This window comes from Haliotis rufescens, unplaced genomic scaffold (genome assembly GCF_023055435.1).
Source record: "Haliotis rufescens isolate VD_foot unplaced genomic scaffold, xgHalRufe1.0.p SCAF_16, whole genome shotgun sequence".
Classification (NCBI taxonomy): domain Eukaryota; kingdom Metazoa; phylum Mollusca; class Gastropoda; order Lepetellida; family Haliotidae; genus Haliotis; species Haliotis rufescens.
Window position 1 is genome coordinate 4075512 of NW_025963846.1, and position 18363 is coordinate 4093874.

The 18363-nt window shown below is 41.1% G+C and overlaps 1 protein-coding gene and 1 pseudogene across 2 annotated transcripts; one reads left to right on the forward strand and one right to left on the reverse strand.

The window, feature by feature from the left end:
* On the reverse strand, positions 1-14623 carry LOC124144264 (N-acylglucosamine 2-epimerase-like). Of its 2 annotated transcripts, XM_046513593.2 has the most exons (10): positions 14003-14623; positions 11468-11574; positions 9849-9924; positions 8611-8686; positions 6926-7095; positions 5056-5280; positions 3656-3737; positions 2324-2631; positions 675-762; positions 1-199 (listed from the first exon to the last, which is right to left on the reverse strand). In XM_046513593.2, exons 2-10 carry the CDS (start codon positions 11569-11571, stop codon positions 126-128), a joined length of 1203 nt encoding a protein of 400 aa, XP_046369549.2. In that variant the 5' UTR covers positions 11572-11574; positions 14003-14623; the 3' UTR covers positions 1-125. The 2 variants fall into 2 exon arrangements, with proteins under 2 accessions (XP_046369549.2, XP_048252760.1); XM_048396803.1 differs by lacking the exon at positions 11468-11574 and having other exon boundaries at positions 14003-14620.
* The window catches only part of LOC124144300, a 14963-nt pseudogene continuing 10264 nt past the window's right edge, over positions 13665-18363 (forward strand).

An 18363-nucleotide genomic window follows, 5' to 3' on the forward strand; every position in this document is an offset into this window, starting at 1 on the left:
TGTTATATTTCATATATTGCTACCTATCACAATACATACTGCACACATAATGGTCTAGTTAGAAAGATCCAGAAAGCAGTGCTGGTGTCCAGGTTTCAGGCACTGTTGCTCGTGCCTGTGCAGCGCTACATCTCTGAGGCGATGATGTCCTTCAACAGCTGCATGCACATTAGCTGACATCGGGGGACGTGGAAGAACCCTGAAAACAGACCACCCTCCATTCATCCGCTGTGGGAACAGGGCATGTAACATATTATCATGGGGTCGAATCCCGGTCAGCACTGATTATGTTTTGTAGGTTGTCAGCACAATACCCATGCCAGCAGGTTTGACCAAAGTGGTAAACGTCTAACACCTACATCACTTCAGACTTTTCTCCCTAATTAAACTGACACGCCATGATAAAACTGAAACAGTGATTACATCAACTCACTCATTTGATCCTTTACAAACTGGAGGAGAACAATGTTTTTGGTGCAAGGTTTAGTTAAACACCGCACACTATCATTACAAACAAACAAGTGGGTGAGTATTGTTTTTACGCCACTTTTAGCAATATTCCAGCAATATCACGGCGGGGGACACCAGAAATGGGCTTCACACATTGCCAAACAAACACATTCTAGCTGAAGACAGATATCTCATCTTTTAACAACCTATATTCACAAACTTACCCTTCCATGGTCCTCCTTTGAAGTTTTGCTTTACCTCCCCTCTTCTGTCCAGGTAGCCGAACCAGTCTCCGTACCCATGATCAACAAACTGAAATCAGATATTCAACAATGTCGTGTCTGAATATCAATGACGGGTTGCTTCTCTGAAAGAGGAACTGGAAGTAAAAGTTTAGGATGTCACTTTGAGATACTCATCCAACAATATACAATCAATATGAAAAGTAAAAATGGTATTTAAAACTAATCACAAGAAAACTGGGTTGCAAGTATTGGCTTACACTTTGAGAGGATTCAGACTAATCATCTAAAGCAAAGTGAGTGACCTGAGTTAAAATTTAACGTCGCATCGGCATTACTCCAGCCATAGAGCGATTAAAGCAAAGTAGGGCGGTGGGGTAGCCAGGTGGGTTAAGTGTTCGCACGTCACGCCGAAGATCTGTTTCGATTCCCCACATGGGTACAATGTGTGAAGTCCATTTCTGGTGTCCCCAGCCGTGACATTGCTGGAATATTGCTAAAAAAAAACTCTGTAAACTCCAACTCACTCACTCTGAGGCAAAGTGATTCACAGGACCTTTCCTGGCAGATTCAATCAAAAAGCGTTAACAGGACAAAGAACTGCCTCTTTATTGTTTGTTTCTTGTTTAACGCTGTACTCAGCCATATTCCAGCTACATGACATGACGTCTGTAAACAATTGAGTCTGGACCAGACAATCCAGTAAATGACATGAGCATCGGTCTACGTATTTGGGACACAATGACATGCATCAACACAGTCAGTGAGCCTGACCACCTGATCCCGTTAGACGCCTCTAATATGGGTTGATGGAGACCAATTCTAACCCGCATTGCACAGGGGAGACTATTAAACAATGAGTGACACACGTTTCATGCAGGTTTTAGCAGCATTGCTGTCTTATCCCAGTGGGGAAACCAGGAATGGACAAGTACCCATGTGGGGAATCCAACCTCGTTCAACAACTATGCTTTCAACAGTCCCTTGATGACAATCTTGCACAGTGGTCCAAGCACTTACTGGTGAGTTGACTTACTTGGACGACTATCCAAATTAGATCACTTGAACAGAATTGACATAAGGTTTGAATAACTGTACTGGACGACTATCCAAATTAGATCACTTGAACAGAATGGACATAATGTTTGAATAACTGTACTGGACGACTATCCAAAGTAGATCACTTGAACAGAATGGACATAACGTTTGAATAACTGTACTGGACGACTATCCAAATTAGATCACTTGAACAGAATGGACATAATGTTTGAATAACTGTACTGGACGACTATCCAAATTAGATCACTTGAACAGAATGGGGCGAAGGACATTACGTTTGAATAGTTGTACTTGCAACTATCCAAATTAGATCACTTGAACATATGGACATAACGTTTGAAAGGCTGTACTGGACGACTATTCAGGTTAGATCACATGAATAGAATAGATGCATATTTTACGCAGATAAGCAGCTTACCTGGAGCTCATAATAAGACTGTTGTAAGCCTATGTTAAAGTATGGGAGTTACAATCATCTTAGCGCTAAGACTATTGTAAGCCTATGTTAAAGTATGGGAGTTACAATCATCTTAGCGCTAAGATCGCTTTGTGCAAGTGGGTCCTGGACTTACGTGTGAGTAACTGTACTTGAAGACTCTATCAAACTTGTGCAGATGTTCCTCATCCCTTGTAGCCTTGTATGCCATCAGGAAGGCTATCATAGCCTCATTGTGAGGCCACCATAGCTTCATGTCCCACTCCAGCTGGGTAGGAGACAGGCCATCGACATCGAGGAAGTAGAACAGCCCTCCGTACAACTCATCCCAGCCTGTCTGGAACGGGTTGACGATAAACTTGTCAATGGCTGTTTTCTGGAGAGTTGAGTCCCCTGATTTCAGTGCCCGTTGAAGGAGGAACCAACCAGCTTCTATTGCATGACCTGGATCATAGAGAGTTGGTTGGTTGGTTGTTGTTTAACGCCGCACTTAGCAATATTCCAGCTATATGACGGCGGTCTGTAAATAATCGAGTCTGGACCAGACAATCCAGTGATTCATATCATGAGCATCGATCGACGCAATTGGGATCGATGACATGCATCAACCAAGTCAGCGAGCCTGACCACCCGATCCCGTTAGTCGCCTCTTATTACAAGCATAGTCGCCTTTTACGGCAGGCATGGAAGGCATGAAGACCTATTCTACCCCGCATCTTCATGGGTCTATCAGAAAGAGTGGGTGAGTGAATGTTGTTATATGCCACAGTCAGCAATATTCCAGCTATATGATAGCAGCCTGTACATAATATAGTCTGGACTAGACAAACCAGTGACTGATGTTTAGAACAACGATCCATGCCATTAGGGCACCCCATCTTCCCGAGGTAAGGGTGTTAACAGACTACAAAAGTCCAGTTTCCACCCTTGCCGAAATAGGCTAAAATTTCTGGGCACGATCATAGCGCCACCAGTGGCTATTAAGAGTTATGTCCCTTCTATGCCCCTCCTACTGACCAATCAGATTCCATCTCTCATATCACTTGCATTTGCTTCAAACAAAATGGCTGTGCCCTGTCAAGACGAACTGATTGATAATCCAGAACTATGTAGAAATGAAACGGGTCTCACCTGGCGAAGTGCATCAAATCACTTGAGCACCTTAATTAAAAACATGAGAAGTTGACAGTACACATGCTTTGCAAATCCTGCAGTCAACGGAAATCTGCATGTTGAAATCCATTTTGTTTATGAACCGGATGAACTCTGATTGGACTATGCATAGACTCATTCTAGCCAAAATGTAACTGCGGAATTCCAGCCTAGTTCGGCAAGGGTGGAAATTTAACTTTTACTCCCTTGCCTCGGGAAGATGGGATACATTGGCACACCAAGTCTCCGAGCCTGACCATTTGGTCGACTAGTATAGCTAGGCTGCTGGAGATCTCACTGGCCATACACTCCATACCGGGCACCATGAGTCGGCCATTGCTGCCTGCCAGCTCTTCTCCACTGACAGACACATTCTCCAGGATAACGCTGCCCTCTCTCTGAAACACAGATTGGGCTCACACACTATTAGGCCGACAAATTACAATTAGTCAGGGTATGAAACTCCCAAAAATTTCAGCCATACCACAGGACTGGCTAGCTGAAATACTTGCCAGCCCTGACCAAAACCTGCCTGCCCACTATAATCATATGTTTCTTAGGATAAGCTAACGGGGTTTCTTTTTGGTTACATTTTATCATTCATCTTTACATGTGAATAAATGCTTATCATCGGGAAATATTTAGAATATTTTCACATATGAAATATAACCCGACCGTCGGGCAGGGGGATTTGAAAATCTGGCAGCCCGAGTTGAAATCAACCCGTCTCGGACGGTCGGGCAGGCAGGTATTTCGAACACTGAATTAGTATTACAATGATACACAAGACCTGTGAAGATCCAGGGTAGAATAGGTCTTCAGCAACTCATGCTTGCCATAAGAGGTGACTAAGATTGTCGTAAGAGGCGACTTATTGAATCGGGTGGTCCGACTCGCTGACTTGGTTTATGCATATCATCGTATCCCAATTGCTCATGATGTCAATCACTGTATTGTCTGTTCCAGACTCGATTATTTACAGACCGCCATCATATGGCTGGAATATTGCTGAGTGCAGCATTAAACAACAAACAATGACACACAATCAACTAAGTCACTGATACTGACCACACGATCCAATTTAGTCTTCTAACAAGCAACAGAATGCTGGGGACCTATTCCAACCAGGGTCGCCACGGATCAGGGAAAAGACTGCTAGATGGCTCTATTCAAAACAAGGCAGTCAGAACAAAGATGGACCTCACTATCAAGTGACCTCGCTTATCTAGATTCTAAAAAAGCCTCCTATTTAAATGGGCGCATGAATGGCTCAGTTGTCTAAGGTTCCACAATTCATGGTGAAGAGTTGTGTCATTTATGTGTGCCAGAAACCTATGATCATGGGTTCGAATCCCGGGCCGCCCTGATTATGTTTCTAGGTTTGTCCATACTCCTGCTCATGGGTTTCACCAAACATCTTAGACCTGCATCACTTCGGGCTTTCCTCCCACATCAAGGAGACACGCTGTGACATAACTGAAAAGCATTAAACCCAACTCACTCACTCATTGTTTAATGTATCCCGGTCCACAGAATAAACAGATATCAGACAGATACATGCTAGTAGCTAAAGAAACAGTTTCATCAGAACTTAAAATGAAAAACATATATGTGACCAAAAATGTCAATAAAATAGAAAATGTTGAATGGTCAACTAATACAACAAACTTCAGTTTGTTTGGTATGTCAGTCCTGCATAACTGATGTTTGGTTCACCTGTATGTGTTTGTTGACCTCACCGAGACACCAGGAGGCGCTATCCTTGTATGTGTCAGCGAGGGTCGGGTCCATTGTCTCCATCTGGTCAATGAGGCATAAGAGCATCATGGGATTGGCAAGACTACTGTATGGTTTGTTGCCAGGCAACTGGATCCTCCCGAGCTGTGAGTCATCCTTCTGGACCCAGAACAAGATCTTGTCCATCATGGCCATGGCTTCCTCCTGCAATACAAGACTAGGTCAGACTTTAATTTCATGTTTTACAGATGTTGTTGAACTCGTGAAAATCTGGGGAAGAATAGGTCTTTAGCAACCCATGCTTGTAACTATGCTTGTCGTAAAAGGCAACTAACGGGATCGGGTGGTCAGGCTCTCTGACTTGGTTTATTTCATTTCATCGTTTCCCAAATGCGTGGATCCTGATGTCAATCACTGAATTGTCTTGTCCAGACTCGATTATTTAGTGCGGCGTTAAACAACAAACAAAACATAGATGTTGAAAAATCTTTGTCAGAAGGTGGGAAACCAAAATATATAATAAGCCACTTACTGGTAAGATTTTTTGTTTGTTCTTCAGTAGGTTTTCTATATATGTTGCCATGTTCACTTGCCCCTTGCCTTGCCACCATGACACCTTGAAACCCTGCATCCTTGCCACAATCCCCCCTCTGCCTTCCTGCCTATTGAAACCCTGCATCCATGCCACATTGCCCCCTTGCAGTCCTGCCTATTGAAACCCTGCATCCTTGCCACATTGCCCCCTTGATGTCCTGCCTATTGAAACCCTGCATCCTTGCCACATTGCCCCCTTGCTGCCCTGCCTATTGAAACCCTGCATCCTTGCCACATTGCCCCCTTGATGTCCTGCCTATTGAAACCCTGCATCCTTGCCACATTGCCCCCTTGATGTCCTGGCTATTGAAACCCTGCATCCTTGCCACATTGCCCCCTTGCCGTCCTGCCTATTGAAACCCTGCATCCTTGCCACATTGCCCCCTTGCCGCCCTGCCGCCCTGCCTATTAAAACCCTGCATCCTTGCCACATTGCCCCCTTGCCTTCCTGCCTATTGAAACCCTGCATCCTTGCCACATTGCCCCCTTGCCTTCCTGCCTATTGAAACCCTGCATCCTTGCCACATTGCCCCCTTGCCTTCCTGCCTATTGAAACCCTGCATCCTTGCCACATTGCCCCCTTGCCTTCCTGCCTATTGAAACCCTGCATCCTTGCCACATTGCCCCCTTGCCGCCCTGCCTATTGAAACCCTGCATCCTTGCCACAATGCCCCCTTGCCTTCCTGCCTATTGAAACCCTACATCCATGCCACAATGCACCCTTGCCATCCTGTCTATTGAAACCCTGCATCTTTGCCACAATGCCCCTTGCCTTCCTGCCTATTGAAACCCTTCATCATGCCACAATGCACCCTTGCCTTCCTGCCTATTGAAACCCTGCATCCTTGCCACAATGCCCCCTTGCCGCCCTGCCTATTGAAACCCTGCATCCTTGCCACATTGCCCCCTTGCCATCCTGCCTATTGAAACCCTGCATCCTTGCCACATTGCCCCCTTGCCGCCCTGCCCATTGAAACCCTGCATCCTTGCCACATTGTCCCCTTGCTGCCCTGCCTATTGAAACCCTGCATCCTGACACCCAGCCCAGCCTGATACGCTTGCCATCAAGTCAACTTGCCCACTGCCACTAAGGTAGCTTTCTACTGTCAAGCTACCACAATAGGGCTAAGACACACTCACTGCTAGTATGCACTCAGAGATCTTACATAACACCAATAAAACTCAATATCTCAGTGCAATAATCTTTAACGTGACACTAAACCCCATTCCACCTCACCACAATATTCTTACTCACCCTATATTTGGCCTCCCCAGTGGCTCGAGCCAGTTCAGACATTGCCATCAGATAGAAACACTCAGAGAAGATAGTACGCTGTATTTTGATTGGTTGACCATCTCTGGTCAGACTGAGGCAGCACTTCATGGTGTCGGGGTTCTTCACATGTTGCTGCAAGAAGTCTGCCCCTGGATGGAGACACTGAGGATGAACTTGGACATTATCTCAAAGATGATGCATAACTTGGATTATCATTCAACGAGATCACCACTTTACAGAGACCTAAACAATCATTACTAGAATGTGTTTTTACTCAAAAACAAATGTCTCTCTCTGCCACTCACCCCCCCTCCCAAACTTAGATACATTAGTTCAAGTAGTTACTGAAAACGTGTTTGCAAGTCAAAAAAAAAAGATAACAGCAAATAATAACAGCCTGGATAGATAATTGTTTCATGTAGAAATATTCATTAGCTGTAGAGTTATGGCTGGAAACAAACACTAGAGAGAGAGAGAGAGAGAGAGAGAGAGAGAGAGAGAGAAATGTTTATTTTTGTGTCACTTGCACAGGCTTATGAGACACATTAAAATGCATGTATATTCATTGCGAAATAATCATTTAAAAAAAATATATAAATGAATAAAAAGATTTTTAAAAATAAAATAAATAATAAAAAAATAAAATAAAAAAAATAGAAAAAATAGAAACAATAAAAAAATAATAATTTAAAATAAAACTATATAGATCTATATATCCAATACTAATAAAAATAAAAATGATGTTTACTTTTTTTAAATAACAATAATAATACTAATTAACTTTTATAGTTTTGTCTTCTTTTAAACATATCTATTGCATCAAAGGCTTTTAACAACATGACAATATCCAATGAAGCCTAATTAACAAGCACACCTCCAAACTGATTACTATATACACATTGGCAGCAAGTTACTGTTATTTGCTAATATAATGGCTAGTGAACAATCCCAATTAGCACCCCTTCCGATTGATCAATGTACACAAGACTTATTTATTCGTGTATAATACGCACTCGTGTGTAATATGCACCATTAATTATGGGCAATTAAATTCTGGAAAAATATATCTGTCGTGTATAAACATTTCAGACTGTCAGCATAAACCAGGAAATTTACAATCTCTGTTTTTTTCACCAAAATAATATTCTAATCAGAGTCCCCTATTTCTAATTTTGACACCACCCTGGGCGCTAATTACGTCGAATACGGTATTGGAAATATGACTTTCAATCCAGATGGTGACAGTGATGTCGATGATACGCCCGAGTTGCCACCCCCATCACAACCAGCACCCTTACTGAAATCTACGTACTGTATTTTCTTAAGTATAGTGCGCACCCGGTACGTTTTGTAATCTATTGTTGCCTCCAGACCAAATAATGTCTCATGAAACATTTGGTTTTTGGAAATTCACTTTGTTGGTTGTCTCAAACCCTGGAGATCTCGAACATTTTCCAGGTCCCTACGAGTTTGACACAACAAGGTTTGACTGTACGTTGCCCTTTTACAACCAAATGGAATCTGTTTGGGCAGATAATCGAGACTGGTTATTCAGACATTTTATATATTCTAAACAGAGGATAAGTATACATATACACACATACTTATACATATGCAGTCTGTGAACCCACAGTAACTTTACCAGAGAGTCACTGAATAATTACCTTTCACTGCAGCTTGTAGGATCTCAGGTCTCTTGTACTTCTCTACTTCATTGTAGAGCCGAGCGTACATCCATACCTAAACATGCGTTAACCGGTGACTGATTCTATGTAGCAGTATCTGATTCAATGCAGCTGTGCCCCTGATTCAATGCAGATGTGACCCCTATTCAATGCAGCTGTGCCTGATTCAATGCAGCTGTGTCCCTGATTCAATGCAGCTGTGCCCCTGATTCAGTGCAGCTGTGCCCCTTTTCAATGCAGCTGTGCCCCCTATTTAATGCAGCTGTGCCCCCTATTCAATGCAGCTGTGACCCCTATTCAATGCAGCTGTGCCTGATTCAATGCAGCTGTGTCCCTGATTCAATGCAGCTGTGCCCCTGATTCAGTGCAGCTGTGCCCCTTTTCAATGCAGCTGTGCCCCCTATTCAATGCAGATGTGCCTGATTCAATGCAGCTGTGTCCCTGATTCAATGCAGCTGTGCCCCTGATTCAGTGCAGCTGTGCCCCTTTTCAATGCAGCTGTGCCCCCTATTTAATGCAGCTGTGCCCCTGATTCAATGCAGATGTGACCCCTATTCAATGCAGCTGTGCCTGATTCAATGCAGCTGTGTCCCTGATTCAATGCAGCTGTGCCCCTGATTCAGTGCAGCTGTGCCCCTTTTCAATGCAGCTGTGCCCCCTATTCAATGCAGATGTGCCCCCTATTCAATGCAGCTGTGTCCCTGATTCAATGCAGCTGTGCCCCTGATTCAGTGCAGCTGTGCCCCTATTCAGTGCAGCTGTGCCCCTATCCAGTGCAGCTGTGCCCCTATTCAATGTAGCAGTGCCCCCTATTTAATGCAGCTGTGCCCCTGATTTAGTGCAGCTGTGCCCCCAATTCAATGCACTGTGCCCCCTATTCAATGCAGATATGCCCAATTCAATGCAGATGTGCCCAATTCAATGCATCTATGCCCATGTCAATGCAGCTGTGACCTGATTCAATGCAGCTGTGCCTCGATTTTATGCACTTGTGCCCCTGAATCCATGCACCTGACTGTGAAAGATGAGGCCCTGGTAGACAATAACCGATTGTGAGTTTTTAAAACATTACTAGGTAATACAATCCCCCTAAACGTACATAAAACCTATAACAACTACAACTTTACACCTAACATGTAACAAAATATTCAAAATGATAACTGTATTCACACTATATCATGTAAAGTATTAATATCAAATGGCACACTTGGCATTACCTGTCGACACTCCAGCCACGTGTACTTGGTTTCATCAAACACACGGCCATCCGGACCAAGGCAGATGAAGAACCCTCTGAAAGAAGAACTTAGTTTCAATTCATGGACACAATAAAACTTAGTTGCACTTTTTTCAAGTTTAGGCTACTTAAAATTTGAGGTAGGTGACATAATATTTCTGAAATCCTGGTCCTCTTGAAATGGCCATCTCATATACCTGGACAACCACCTTTGAGCTGCACAGTCACATGGTGCACACAATCAAGGGAAGCCTTAATCGGTAGTGACTGAGTAAGGATAATTTATGTTTGCAGTACTTCAGAATTATCACGCCAGGGTACACCAGAAATAGGCTTGACATGTTGTATCATTTGGCGAACATAACTTGGGTCTAAGGTTTGACGAGCAAACACTTTAAACACTAGCCTACCCCACCATCCCCAAACGTTTGAGGGAAGTCTGGTTGGTTACTTTTAATTGAATTATCATGGCCTTAAACAAAGTAGGCCTACTGAAACAGGTGACTATTCTCCATGTTAACAGAGCAAGGGTTGCCGTGAATCATTTGAGGCTTCTGTGCAGAGTAGTGTCCCTTGTCATGCCAGGATCCTATAATCATGGGTTAGAACTGCAGAATCCCTCTGATTTTGATCTTTGATTGGTCAGCACAGCATGCTCATGGATTATACCAAGGTGGAAATGTCAGACACCTGCATCACTTGAGGCTTTCATCCCACATAAAGAACACATGCTCTATTATAGTTGAAATACTGTTCAAAGCAGCATTAAACCATACATCAGTACAACATCTCCCTACAACAGCACAGATCTATTAAACATCAGCTACAACATCACCTTCTTCAGCTACAACACCATATACAACAGCATCTATATGTATAACAGCCATATAAGGCTAAAAAAATAATAGTCTTTGTTCTCAGGCACCACCAGCATCATCATAAAGTATGCCGCACGTTTATTTTTATTTCCATTTTTAAAAAAATATATAAAATCCTCAAATATTCCAAGTTCAACAGTAGTCAAATACTGAATACATTTATGTAGGAAGACCCTTTCCCAGGTTGATTTCACACAATTATTTATAATCTTACACAGCTGTTTTGTTACATACTAGTTTGATCACCTCTCGCCTGCACTATATTTTCAAAAGCCATTGCCTGAGAACCAATTCTTGTATTTTTTAAGCCAAACTGGTCCAAGGTAATAATGTACATGCCTATGTGTTTCAGGCTTAAAGGGGGGGCACGGGTGGTCCAGTCGTCTAAGGCGCCGCGATTCGCTGTGCAGAGTTGCGTCCCTTGGGCACGCCAGAAACCTACGATTGTGGGTTCGAATCTCGGTTCGCCCCATTTATGTTTCTAGGTTTGTCAGCACCATACCCGTGCTCGTTGGTTTCACCGAAGTGGTAAACTTCTTAGACCTGCATCACTTCGGGCTTTCCTCCCACATTAAGCTGGCACACCGTGATATAACTGGAATACTGTTAAAAGCGGCGTTTAACCCAACTCACTCACTCAGGCTTAAAGGTAACTTCCACATTATTTTTAAACAGTTATTCTTCATCACAACAATGATGCAGATATAAGTCGGATACAAACCCAAATTCCTCATCGTGAGAGTTTTCCAGCCAGAATTTCACTGTACGATCCAAGTCCTTCTCAATATCAACCAGAAATGACGGTAGTTTTTCTTTAATTGACATAGTCTGAAAATTCACATAAGTATTAATGTACTGTAACATTAAAAATGCTATTAATATTATAATGTTTAATTTATTGCTGCTAAAAAGTAGTGAGTGAGTGAGTGAGTGAGTTGGGTTAAACGCCGCTTTTAACAATATTCCAGTTATATCACGGCGTGTCAGTTTAATGTGGGAGGAAAGCCCGAAGTGATGCAGGTCTGAGACGTTTACCACTTCGGTGAAACCAACGAGCACGTGTATGGTGCTGACAAACCTAGAAACATAATTGGGGCGAACCGGGATTCGAACCCACAATCATAGGTTTTTGGCGTGCCCAAGGGACGCAAATCTGCACAGCGAATCGCTGCGCCTTAGACGACTGGGCCACCTGTGCCCCCTGCTAAAAAATAAAACAAGGACATATATCGTAATGTGATGCATTTTTCTTTCAATTATCTTGTGCATGTCAGATCAGCTGGGGCAAGTTCATCCTGTACGGATAAAACACACTCAGTCATGCTCAATCATGCATTCCTATTACAGCATCAGACTGTATCATGTTTCATTACTGTAGGCAAATTGGGACTGTAGGCTTTGTTGTTGGTGGTTTGTTGTTTTAAGCCACACTCAGCAATATTCCAGCTATTTGATGGCGGTCTGCAAATAAGCGTGTCTGGACCAGACAATCCAGTGATTGACATCATGAGCATCAATCCAAACAATTGGGATCGATGACATGCATCAACCAAGTCAGTGAGCCTGACCACCCAATCCCGTTAGTCACCTCTTACGACAAGCATAGTAGCCTTTTACAGCAAGCATGGGTTGCGGAAGACCTATTCTACCCCGGAATCTTCACGGGTCTGTCGTCAGAATGGTACGTTAGGGACCAATCATTTGATATTTTGGGGGAGGAGATCTTGTAGAAATATAAAGATTAGATACTTGCAGCTACAGCTACATAACTAGATATTTTATAACTAGGAGCATGAATATTTTTTTTAAAAACACCTTGCAACAATGTAATATTTTGTAGCAGGCAATTTCTTTTTTTTAAACAGCCTGGAGCATACCGTATTCGACGTAGTAAGCGCCCAGGGCGCTCTCAAAATTAGAAATAGGGGGCTCTTATTAGAATAGTATTTTGAGTTGAAAGATCATAAATTTCGTGGTTTATGCTGACAGTCTGAAATGTTTATATACGACAGAAATATTTTTCCAGGATTTAATTGCCCATAATTAAGGGTGCATATAACATACGAGTGTGTATTATACACAAATAAATAAGTCTTGTGTACGTAAACCACTTGGAAGGGGTGCTAATTGAGATTGTTTACTAGCCAAGATATTGGCAAATATCGCCGTGGGCGCTTTTTAGAGCAGGGTGCTTATTACGTCGAATACGGTAATTACATTTTTCAACAATTTTCAGAGACAATTTATTTTTTTCGCTAAAATCCCAGGCCCCCACCAAGAATATCAAATGGTCCTTGCCTTACTGGAATTAATCGTTTGGTAGAATTGCTTGTTGTGACTTGGTTGTGACATGGGTGTTTGCATGTCATGGGTGTTTGCATGTGTGGACTGTTGCTCATACTATCAACCATTGGTCGAGGCTTTGTTATTTACAGACAAATACAGATAAAATATTGCTGAGTGTTTTGTTCCAACATCAAATGTACAAATTAACAAACAGGAAAACATTTCAGTCATCAACACAGCATAATTTACAGATAGATATGACATATAAATATGTAACGAGACAGACACATTGCTGACACAGCCCTGCAATTCTTCAAATGAATGAGACAAAAATAACACTGAGTGAGTGAGTGAGTGAGTGAGTGAGTGAGTGAGTGAGTGAGTGAGTGAGTGAGTGACAGCGTTAGAAATTGGCACTAGTCCTGTCGTCCTTACCAAACTGCCCAATAGTAAAGGTATCCTAAGGACTAGTAGAAATTGGCCCATTTTAAGGGTTTTGCTATATGTTATCATTATAAGGACTAGTGGACTAAAACTGTTAGTTTCTAACCCTGGAGTGAGTGAGTTTGGTTTTATTTCTACTTGGAACATTATCTCAGTTACATCACGTGTGTCAGTTTGATGTGAGAAGAATGCCTGAAGGTATGCTAGTCTTAGACGTTTACCATTTTGGTAAAACCCTTGAGTATGGGTTAGGTGCTGACAAACCTGCAAACATAATCATGGTTAAATATGGGATTCAAACTTATGATCATAGGTTTCTGGCATCCTAAGGGAAGCAACTCTGAAGTTTGAACAGTGAATTATGCCACCCTTAAATGACTGGGCCACCTGTGCCCCAGATTAACTACTGCACTGGGTACATACTGTTTTGACATGAATATCAGTTCAAATTAACACTCTGTCAAAATTCATTGGAAGCATGTGGCTATATGTAAGCCTATTGTGCCTTTGATCAGATGACAAGTACCGTTAGTGACTGGCAGTACGTCCCGCAATGCTCCGGTCGTGATAAACAAGTTACACCTTCACGACCTTATGTCAAGGCCACAGCAGAGATAACATGACCTCACTGAGGTAATCTACTTAAGACATTATCCCTTTACCGATGTAGAGTTCAAAAGTCATTCTAAATGAATTAACTGTCAGATTTATATCCAATTACTTTAAAGCTCTGAGCCATTGACGCATATGATTTTTTACTGACTTTTTTAATTTTTATTATTTTTTATTTCAAATATTATTTTTCAAATGTTCCTTATTCTTGAAAGTGTGACATATTCTTTTAATTTTCATTGCCATATATTTCATATCTGAAATGAATCAACACTGACCGTGATAAACCTTTCCATTCTTCCATGCAGTTATTAAAATTTACTTGAATCCATGAAAGCAATAACGTCGGGGTTCAGTCTCTATTCACCTACTGTGCTGATCACCTACAGTAAAGCTGGTTTTTAGTGCACTTTGTCTACACTATGAAAAATGCATCCCTTTCAACAATTGTGGACTAGACTATTAATAAACTATGTTTTTTATAACTTTACTCTCTGGATATTGACAAATCTGTGAGTTGCTTTGAAACATGTTGTTGTTTATATATTTCCCCTCAACACCCAGTAGATGAAAGGGGAACTCTATGTGTTTACATCAGTAATTAACCCCTTTGTAGATCAAAAACAAAAGTTGAAAATGTAAACGAGGGAGTCCCCATGGTTTTACCCTGCTTTTAGCAATATTCCAGCTGGGGTCAGAAATGGGCTTCACACATTGTACCCATGTCGGGAATAGAATCCGGGTCCTCAGCGTGACGAGGAAAAACACTTTAACCACTAGGCTACCCGACCGCCCCCGAAAATGTAAATGAATGGTTATGTAGTCTAATGATGGCTAAACCCACAGTGTGTTGAGTCAATAGTCACAGAGTGGAGGTAGACTAAGATTGTGATCAATGTCTACAAACAGTGTTAAATGTTTATCAGTGTCAGTGATAATTAAGTATTTCAAGGGTTTGACAATGTAAAATACTCTTCAGTGTTAAAAATGCATTTAATATTTTCATTGTAAGGATTTAAAATTGTCAAATGTTTTTCATTATCAAGTATGTATTCAAATATGTAATAACATTACAATGTGAGAAATGTTGATCTTGTCATTCTGATCAACTGTCAACCATAAGATTTTACATTGTGATATGTGTCAAATATTTATTATCAATGTTAATATATACATACATATATACAATAAACTATAAGTATAAAATTATTCCTTGTTGGTTGTTATGGATGAAAGGATTTGCTATTGTGCGCCCTGAACCATGATGTTGTTTGGATAACACTGTCGGCAAAGTGCACTGTCAGCAATAGGAGAAGTTACCGATGTCGGGGTAGGACAAGTGGAATGAACACTCATGATTGAGTCATGATTAGGTAGCCATGAACTATGTATCTCTAAGTGGTACTTGTTGGTTAGATTTGGTAGATTATCTTAAAGGGGAAGTGTACACGCAAAAATCACTTTCTTTCTTTTTCTAAGCAAAACGCAATTTTAGAATTAGTTAATATCTGTGTTTGAAAATGTAAACTCATTTTTTTCACAGTGAAAGTAGGAAGCTCACAATAGTGTGAAAATGATATGCCGTTATGAGGCCTTCGTTTTTCGAGCTAAACAGGCCTGAGTTATCTCCCTTAGATTATGACGTAATTGGTGCCAATTCAACTGGATCCCTGTCTATTCTCAACGCAAAAGATATCAGGTACCAGTTTTCGGTAAAACAACATGGCCTACAACACACTCCGGCCCAGTGGTGACTCAGCATAACACTATGCTGGCTGGCATCTGAGACGCTAGAATCACACACCTGTACCTACACCACGTGAAGCGGCTCTAACATAGCATGATGACGTCATAATGTTTATCAATTGGCACCAATGACGTCATATTGCAAGGGGCATAAGCCATGGTGTTTTTGTTATGAAAATAGAACACTTGGTAAATGTGAAAAATATAAATCGTTTTAATGCAAAACATATGTTAATTAATTGTGATATTTTTATATTTTTGTCTACGACACTACTAGGTTAACACTTTTAATGTGGAAAAAGTACAAGAAAAATAGGTTCATTTCCGTGTGAACTTGCCCTTTAAGCAAAACTACAATCTGATATGACATACTGTCATCTTGCCACATATTAATACTTTGTTTACATGCTTGTTCTTTTGTACCACCGCCGGTGGGATGGAGAATAATAAACTGAAACTGAAACTGATATGGAGAAACTTCAAAACAAATATATGACACAACAGCTACAAAGATGGAGTTCAAGCACTCAGACTTCCAAACTTTGTTTTGTAAAGAACATTGTATGAATCATCTTCCCGAGGCAAGTGAGTTAACTGACTATAAAAGTGGAAACTGGACTTTTAAAGTCAGTTAACTCTCTTGCCTCGGGAAGATGTGTATGAATAGGAAGTTCCCAATGTTGAAAATACCTATAAAGGTATATTATCTTTGTAATACTGTGCCAATATCCTGAACAAGTCTTCTTTTGAATCTAATATTTTCATCACACTATAAATCACTCAACACTAAATGCCACATTTTTCATCCATGAGTTAGATTTGACAAATATTGACTTGGCTGTATTGGTTTTATATTCAAAATGCAATAAAAATATATACGGGGGAGGGGGGCTGTTCTGAACCAAGAAAAAGTATTTCTTTTATTTGCACTTAGAAATGTATATAGTCACTTTACAGCTTTAAAATGTAATACTTAACTTACATTTGGACCCCCTTTCTCCTAATTATAACATGTCATTCAAATATTCCAGTTCAGTTTTATAGCAGTGTAATCTTACACAGTGTAGCCCCACCTCCCCCTTGTTGCTATGGGTCTAAATATATACTTTATCTATATACTTAGATCTACATAACTTGTAACGGTAGTCAGTCAGATATGGTAATAAGATATTTTAATAGCGCTTTATTGTTTCTTCTCATTAGTGGTGAGTATTGTTTTTAGCTCCCTTGGGGTATGGAGCGAGTACCATGCTTTCCGGTGAGAAAGGCCTATGTTTATCCGCATTCCGTCAAGATGTTTTACAGAATTTCTAATATAGAGAACTCACAGTTGTCCAATTCCCTGAAATCCGTAAAACATCTTGACAGAATGCGGATAAACATAGGCCTTTCTCACCGGAAAGCATGGTACTCGCTCCATACCCCAAGGGAGCTAAAAACAATACTCACTACTAATGAGAAGAAACAATAAAGCGCTATTAAAATATCTTATTACCATATCTGACTGACTACCGTTACGCTCCCCCAAAAATTAGAATTAACCTAATTTACATTATACAATGAGAAATGCTGATGTGGTATACATATAAACACAATGGTTTGGCTAACAATACAGTATTGCAAGTGCAGATAGGCAAGTGTCATACCCTGACAATGAACAAAGGTTAATGCTTTTTGGCAAAATACATAATCATACAAAATAATAAACATGAAATTACACATCAATGTGACAAAGTTTATAGTTCGGATCGGATTCGGAATCATCACTCACAAAGTTTATAGTTCAGATCGGATTCGGAATCATCACTCACAAAGTTCAATGAACCCGAAAATGAATTTAGCACAGTCTGGAACACCATACTGCAAATGAATTTACACACATTTGAACACAGTTAGTTCTCTTTTTGTAAGAGAAGCACAAGTTTGTGAACTGGTCTCACAAAGTTTGATTCACCACAGTCTACTTTCACAGTTCTGACTAGACCATCTTCACTAAGGTACACTTCTGAGATGCGTCCAAGTTTCCAATGATTCCTTGGAATATTGTCGTCCTTGATTATCACGATGTCGTTTACAGAAAGATTTCTACATGGGGCAGTCCACTTCTGCCGCAACTGAAGACTTTGCAGATACTCTTTCCTCCAATGACTCCAGAATTCATTAGTGATGTATTGAACTCTGCGCCATCGCTTCCTGGAATACATGTCCTCCTTAATGAATGTTCCAGGTGGCGGAAGGATTACCTTAGACTTCATGGTAAGAAGGTTATTTGGTGTCAGAGGTTCTGGAGAGGACGGATCGCACAGAGTGTCAACAGTTAAGGGTCTGCTGTTTACAATGGCAACAGTTTCACACATCACAGTACGGAGGGATTCATCATCCAACTGTGATCCAAAGTCATGAAGTAAAGCAGATATGACATTTCTTGCAATTCTAATCTGCCTCTCCCAGACACCACCCATATGGCTTGCACATGGTGGGTTAAACTTGAACTCAAAGAAATCACAGTCTCTCTGCAATAGGAATTGT

Coding starts and splice junctions, on each gene's coding strand:
- LOC124144264 (XM_046513593.2), bottom strand. CDS start 11,571: ATGTCAATTAAAGAAAAACTACCGTCATTTCTGGTTGATATTGAGAAG. Junction 7,096..8,610: donor CCTACAAGCTGCAGTGAAAG/GTAATTATTCAG, acceptor GTCTCCATCCAG/GGGCAGACTTCTTGCAGCAA. Junction 3,738..5,055: donor AGGTCAACAAACACATACAG/GTGAACCAAACA, acceptor TCTGTGTTTCAG/AGAGAGGGCAGCGTTATCCT.